The sequence below is a fragment of the Musca domestica genome, unplaced genomic scaffold, assembly GCF_030504385.1.
Source record: "Musca domestica strain aabys unplaced genomic scaffold, Musca_domestica.polishedcontigs.V.1.1 56, whole genome shotgun sequence".
NCBI lineage: Eukaryota > Metazoa > Arthropoda > Insecta > Diptera > Muscidae > Musca > Musca domestica.
Genome location: NW_026712356.1, coordinates 1344942 through 1352654, shown reverse-complemented (window position 1 = coordinate 1352654; position 7713 = coordinate 1344942). Strand labels below are relative to the sequence as shown.

The following is a 7713-nucleotide window of genomic DNA, read 5'->3' as shown; positions in this document are numbered from 1 at the left end:
TTGAACTTCTTTTACTCAATTTTTCGAATTATGTAATGAAAAAAGGTACTCAGGGGGGTGCTAAGCGAAAAAAATTATCATGGTGTTCAAACTTGCACGAATTTGTACAAAGCGCGAAACTCAATCGAATTTGAGCGAATGTGATTCTGGGAGAAAAAAGATCGAACAACCTAAGCATTTCATTCAAAATCGAGCAGATTACACTCTTGCAGATCACTCTTTTATTTCTTTTTTCTGCAAGATCACAGAGTGCGGTACACTCCAACCTCGCAAATGTTTCCGCAAAGGCTTTGTTAAAATTTATAAAATTTTATTTTTCTTTATATTGCATTGGAATATGCATTAATTTTCTTGAGGACATTAACTGTTATTTTTGGTTATTTTTCTGCATGCTTTTTATACCCCCCGCCATAGTATGGAGGGTATATTAAGTTTATCATTCCGTTTGTAACACCTCGAAATATACATTTTGGACCTAACAAAGTATATATACTCTTGATCAGCATAAAATTCTATGTCGATTTAGCCATGACCGTCCATCTGTGGAAATCACTCTAGCTTCCAACAGAAATGAAGTAGGTTGATAAAATATTACTCAAATGTATATTATGTCGTAGGACTTTTGGTATTAAAAATTTAGTATTTGAAAAAACTTAGTATTTGAAGTTCGTAATGGGTACTACTGCCTATAACAGAAAATTGTCTGTGCAGGTCCACGCCTTCAAATAGCCCCCATATAACAGTTCCTCCCGATATTCGATATTTTCATGTTTTCAGCGACATTATTTGCCGGAATTATTTCAAATTCTGTATTTGAAGTTAGTAATGGGTACTACAACCTATGGAAAACAAGTAAAAAAGCTGTAAGTTCGGCCGGGCCGAACTTTGAATACCCTGCACCATTTGGAACGAATTTGGCAATTCTCAAAAACAATAAAATCCGTTAAAACTTTTGTTAAAATCTTAAAAATACCGAATGTAACTATTATATTAGGGTCTATACGACGACATGAACCTGCGTAAGTAACACTTCTCATAAGCCATTACAATATTCAAATGCGAAACTTGAAAAAATTGTTTATAATGTCGATTAAATCAAAATACCGAATATCGGGAGGTACCGTTATATGGGGGCTCTACGAAGACGTGGACCTGCACAGACAATTTCCTGCCATAGGCTGTAGTATCGATTATGAACTTTAAATATCAAATTTGAAACAATTCTGGTGAAAAATGTCTCTAAAATCATCAACATACCGAATATCGGGAGGTACCGTAATATGCGGGCTTTACAAAGAGGTGGGCCTGCACAGACAATTTTCTGTCTTAGGCTGTAGTATCCATTACAAACTTTAAATACTAAATTTGAAGCAATTCCGTTGAATAAATTCGCTAAAATCATCAAAATACCGAATATCGGGAGGTACCGTTATATGGGTACTATGGTGGAGGGTATAAAAAAATTTGTGTGCAGGTCCACGTCTTCGTATAGCCCCTATATAACGGTACCTCCCGATATTCGATATTTTCATGTTTTCACCAACATTATTTACCGGAATTATTTCAAATTTTGTATTTGAAGTTTGTAATTGGTGCTACAGCCTATGACAAAAATTGTTATATGCATGTGCACGTCTTCATATAGTCTCCATAAAACATTCAAAGTTCGCCCGAACTTTCAGCTTTTTTACTTGTTTTTATTTACCCGTTTCTAACTGAACCTGTATAAATAGTAAATACCACCTTACACAAAATAAAAAATGTTTAAATATTTCTTCGTTATACATTTTAACCTTTGTAATTTTGGGGCGCAGAATCCAATTTTGTAAACGCGAATAGATACTGAAATTTTTGATGTGCCTGCACATTTTCTTAAAATATTTTATATGGAGTTGTTAAAGAAATTTAAAATTTTCCCATACATATATATAATCGGGCCAATATATATCGGGGACAATTTTCACCAAATTTGACATATTTGAATTTAGTAGATCATCCTATATGGGCCGATATTACACCTTAATTTCATCTCAATCGGGCAGTAAATGCGACCTGCACAGCTCGACTCAGAATGTGAATCTATGAAGATCACGAAAAGTCCATTCTTAGTTTCATTAGTATGTTACAAACCAATGCAAAATGGCATAATGGGCCATAGTGTATACCCTTAATAGGATTTGAGATGTAACAGAAGAAAATCTTGTAACTCGACCTTAATTTGATACACATTTTTTTTCTATGCCCGGCTAGGACCACATCGGATACTTCTTTAGAAGCTTAACTCAAACTCCAGCCAGCCAGAAACACGCAAGGGCATCAATAGAGATACTCGTTATGGCGAAGGAGACATAAGGTCTAAAATTTTGGCCGCAAGAAAATTATAATAACCTCCAACATAAGCAACAATAATAAAATCTGTGAAAGAAACTTGGTGTTTTGACCGATCACGGTATTAACGTAAACACTTTTTGCTCATGGAACCATTTATTATTCGGCGTTAAAATCAAATTAATCAAGTGGTTATCGCTAGGTGCTTTGTATACGGAAAATATGCCGAAAATGTTCTGAAGGTTCCCTGCATAAAATTTGATGAATTGCTGTCCAATTTTGATAGCAAAAATTTTGACACAAATCCAGAATTGATTTATTGCAAACAACATGTGATATTTGTTTGTTATACAAGCTGCGATAAGTATACATGTACTTCGGTTTGTTTTTTATTTTAAAGTTTGTAGTTAGTACGAATTTCAAATAAATAAATATCAACTAAGATGTTAGCCTTTGGAAAAACGTCATGTATTAAATTCTAAAAAAAATAAATTTAAGAAAAAATCAGCCTGCTTAAGTAAGAGAATGGACTAAATTCGTTTCAGGACATTTAAAGTCGATCTAGCGATGTCCGTCCATCCATTTGTCTAGAAATGATAATCTTATTTTGCTCCAATATTGCAAGTCCTACTATTTGTATTAGTGGCAAGATCGGCCAACTGCACAGAACAAGAAAGGATAATCCGATTTTGCTCCAACTTTGCAAATCCTACTAGTTGTATTAGTGCTGGGTCATCTGAGATAATGGACAATATTGGTACACTCCATCAATTACCTCCCCCACCAAGGGTTAAAATTTTGAATAAGTATAACTCTTATAAAATGTGATGTAAGTGTCCGATAGTCTTCAAATTACACATATCACAATATTTTTATTAATCCAAGGTCCACTCCTTCTGGTACCGCCCCCACGAAGGGTCAAAATTTTCAATAACCACGAAGCTCACAAAACGCGAAATTAACATTTTATTTCCTTCAGACTAAGCACATCTCAATATTTCTTTCACCACAAGATCTGTTATAAAGATGATAGAGATCGGACCATTCATTCTGGTAACTTCCCTACATAGGGTTCAAAAAACCCTCAAAGACTGCAAAATAAGCGTCTACAAACATTTTTTCTAACACAAGATCTGTTGTGAAGATTACATATATATACTTTTATCTGTCATAACTTGCGATTATTTATAACTTACTATATCTAAATATATGTCTCTTTGACAAAAACCTGAGATGAATATGGAATTTATGATTTTCCATAAATTGAATATAAATGTTCGATTTTCTTGTAATATTGTCCATACCAATATTTTTATACGTTATAGATGTGGTATGAAAATCGAATACTTCGGTCGACTATATCTGGCACCTCACACACATTTTAACAAAGTGAAGGAAGTAACAAATATAGTCCAAACCTGGCACGTATCAATATTTAATTAGGTCCGATACGAAATGGAAAATATTGGCCCACTCTTTCGGAACCCACTCCATACAGGGACAACAATTTGAATAATTATAACTGAAGTCAAAATATATTTAAATAATCAAACATTAGCTGTGGATATACATTGATAGTGGATATACATCTGTCGGCAGAACCGACTGATATTTTTTAACTGCCAATTTTCAATTTAAACGTTCAATTTGTTTTTTTTTACATCTTCAACATAATGTACTTAACAAATCTCCAACTTTTGTTATTTAAATTATTTTTTGTATTTCAGTTTGTCAGCTTGTAGTTAATACTTTCACTACATGAATTACCCTGTTTGTGGTGGTAGATGTCTTTGCTACTACGGCAGCTCTGTTAGCGATTAATAAACTGAATGAATTTAAACGGAAATCATTTGACGTTTAGCTAATGTGGTAACACGATAACCAAAAAACTTTTAGTCATTCTTTCATTTCCTCATTCGCATAACAATTCAAATTCTCTATTACTACCTATTCTAAACAAAGGAAAACAGCTGTTCAATTCACATCTACTGGGTAGTGTTGCCGTGCCATAAATTTTTCTGTGATACCTTATGGTGGATAATGTTGTGAAAAAAGACAACGTAATTTGTTGTCATATTCTATTATTGTTATTTTCGTAAATTTTATTTTTTGTTGTAAAAGATTTCGACGTAATATTTATAATTTCTAAACATTTGGCACGTAATGTTAATAATTTCTTCTTCATTCGCAAAAAATTCCCCCAATGTTGGGGAAATAATCCCCAATACTGACAACCCTGTTGTGACGTTTATTTTCTATTACTTTACAACGCAGAAGTTTGTTTTGTTTCATTATGCAAAACATAAAAAACACAAAATTGGACCAAATTCAAAATTAAGCGGCTCTAGATTTTGTTTGTATTAAATGGATAAGGGCAACGGAGCTAAAACATCGGAAACGTTGTACGATGTTTTGAAAGTAAGCAATGATTGCAGTGATAAAGATATCCGTAACGCCTATGTCCAACTATCCAAACAGGTAAGGACAACAAACAAATGGTGGGTGTTTGATTGAACATTTATTTATGAATATTCTTATTTTAGTATCATCCTGATGCCAAAGGCAGCTCGCAGGATCATACGGCACGTTTCTTAAAAATTTCCGAGGCATATCAGACATTAAGTAAGCCAAAATTGCGCCGGGAGTATGACGAAATCTTAAAGGCTTCACAAAATTCAAGAATTATTGAAGTGGGGAAGTCGGCAAGAACTATTATTCACAGGCAAGTGCAAGAAAAAACAATACGACCAAGAGAAACTTAATATACAAATCAAGTATGAAGTAGTTTCCATCTGCAAAAATGAACCTCACTCTGTGGAACGGAGACCAATAGAATATATGTGATTAAAACAGATATAAGGGAGGGAATACTGTAATTTATAATTACACTGTTGTTCCTAAGCCCTTATGCAACTGCATGAACTAAAAGAGATACTGGAAAATTTGGAAAACATGCGATGAGGCTTGATATTCCATACAGTGGTTACGAAACTGTCGTTTACATTCCCCGTATCAGTCCTGTGCTGATAAATTGTAGAAAGCATGTGGTAAAGGCTACGTTACTCCCTGCCAAATCTACTCATCAAACTCTATCACCGTTAGATCACAGAGGTCGCCTCCTTTCTGACTATGGAACTAGCAACTAAGAAAAATTAGAGATACATTATGACCAACTCAGCTGTACGGGGTGCTACAACAGCTAACCAAGATACGTACGAAGGGCTCCCACTGACTGGGACTCATACTAAACCCATTTCTGTCAAATAATACCAAAGCGGTGTATTGAAAAAAAATATTCTGCAATCTTATTAGTAGACTGAGAAGCGTTAAGCGGGCATTTTTGGACCATTTGGGTTGTTGAATCGAACGTCGTAGATGTGACCACATGTGAATTTGGATGTAAATGTTCATCGAAGTTCACATATGGTCACGGTGTGGGAATAGATTTGGTCCATGTTTATACCCTACACCACAAGGTGGTCAAGGTATTATGTCTTTGTGCATTTGTTTGTAACAGTCAAAATGGAACGAGATAGACTCATAGTTCCTTTTGATTTTCTGCATAGAATCACATTCTGAGTCGATTTATGCATGTCCGTTCGTCCGTCTGTCCATGTATTTTTGTAAACAAAGTACAGGTCGCATTTATTGCCCGATCCATATGAAATTTTGCACAAACTATTTGATTGGCCCAAGGACGAAACCTATTTAAATTGGAGATAATCGGTCAAAATTTAGATATAGCTCCCATATATATCTTTTGCCTTTTATTGCGAACCAAACGTGTAATATCAGCCCAAATAGTGTGGAATTTTGCACATACAACTAAATTAGCCCTGAAAATAAGTATACCAGATATAGCTATAGCTCCCATATATATTGCTCATCCGATTTATTATTTTTGTCCTCCGCAGCCGTAATATGCACTATGTAACATCAATATTTAGGGAAATATAAGAAATACAGCTGAGAAATAATTTTGCAAAATTTTATCGGGATCGGGTAAGATTTGGATATAGCTCCCATATATAACTTCGTCCGATTTACCTTTTATTGTGCACCAAACGTCTAATATTTGCCCAAATGGCACTTACGACCGAATTGAGTCTATTTGTTACCCACAGCCGTAATATACACTTCGTAACAACGATATTCAGGGAAATATATCAAATGCAGCTCAGAAATAGCTTTGCCAAATTTTATCGAGATAGAACAAAAAAAAGGTTTTTTGTCTAATATTTTGAACATCATTCTAAAGATACTAGACAGCTTTTCATGATTCTGATGTATTGCGGCACAAGTAAAAATAACGCGAAAAAAGGAGTTTTTAAGTCAACCTATTAGTTACTATTTAAATTTTCCAATGGCAGAGGTCATACAATATTCGGCCAGAATTTAAAGCCATTTTATTTGGTTTGTTGCTCATATATTTTGTTGCTTGCGGAATGAATGAATGCAAAGCCAAAAGAGGATAGGAACTGAACACTGCTTAATACGAAATCTTATTACTATTTTTATTTCTTTTGCAGACCATGGGAAATTAAACCAGACTATGATCCGAATCCTGGTCCCTACTATGGCATCAATGGTGTACGTAGAACAACTAACTTTAAAGTAGCCGCGGCAATAATATTTCTAGGAATAGCTGGTGGAATTTTTGGATTTTTCTCGGTCCGGTAAGTCGTAATTCTATTACAAATGTAATTTAAATCAAGTAATGTTTTATTTTTTTTCAAAGGCAATCTTTTGCAATTAATCAAAAAAGTTTAGATGAAATATCGGCCAAAGCGAGCGCTCACCATCAACGTATACGGACCGAAGTTAGCAATTCTACAAGAGAGGAAAATATACGTCGATTTGTGGAACGTGTTACCGCCAATCAGGCAGATAGATAATTTTGAACACTATATGTTTGTGCAGTGTATTTGAAGCATTTATTAACAAATATCGAGTAATGAAACATTTGTTAATAAATGTTATACATTGACACTTTGTAATATACAGAATAGACTAGATCAATTTCAATAGATTTTTCTAATTTTAAATTTTAAAAAAATTGTTAACTCGAAAAAAAAAATAAATACAATTGTGATAAAATCATAACTTTATCGACTTAAAACTCGTTATAATAGTTGTGTTGCGTAATAAATAATCACAACAATCGAGAAGCTTGTACTTGTCATATTCAAGTATTTTCAATTTTCAAAGCACTAATATTTTTAACTTTTATTAAATCTTTTTTGTATTTTGGCAATATCCAAATTACCTTTAATTAGATCCAAAACCAAAAATCCACCAGATCCAAAAAATGCACTCCAACATAAAATATGACCCATAGAGTAAAAATATCACAAAATTCCATATAAATTTTCTTAGTAAATGTTG

The 7713-nt window shown here is 33.8% G+C and overlaps 1 protein-coding gene across 1 annotated transcript; it reads left to right on the top strand.

Moving 5' to 3' along the window:
* Positions 1-4576: 4576 nt before the first annotated feature.
* Positions 4577-7496, top strand: LOC101895614 (dnaJ-like protein 60). Its single transcript, XM_011295837.3, has 4 exons — positions 4577-4806; positions 4872-5050; positions 6858-7004; positions 7067-7496. Exons 1-4 carry the CDS (start codon positions 4693-4695, stop codon positions 7221-7223), a joined length of 597 nt encoding a protein of 198 aa, XP_011294139.2. The 5' UTR covers positions 4577-4692; the 3' UTR covers positions 7224-7496.
* Positions 7497-7713: the final 217 nt, after the last annotated feature.

Excerpts from the sequence above, each read along its gene's own strand:
- LOC101895614 (XM_011295837.3), top strand. The coding sequence starts at position 4,693 with ATGGATAAGGGCAACGGAGCTAAAACATCGGAAACGTTGTACGATGTT. Across the intron at positions 5,051-6,857 it reads GCAAGAACTATTATTCACAG|ACCATGGGAAATTAAACCAG; the intron begins GCAAGTGCAAGA and ends TTTCTTTTGCAG. Across the intron at positions 7,005-7,066 it reads TTTGGATTTTTCTCGGTCCG|GCAATCTTTTGCAATTAATC; the intron begins GTAAGTCGTAAT and ends TTTTTTTCAAAG.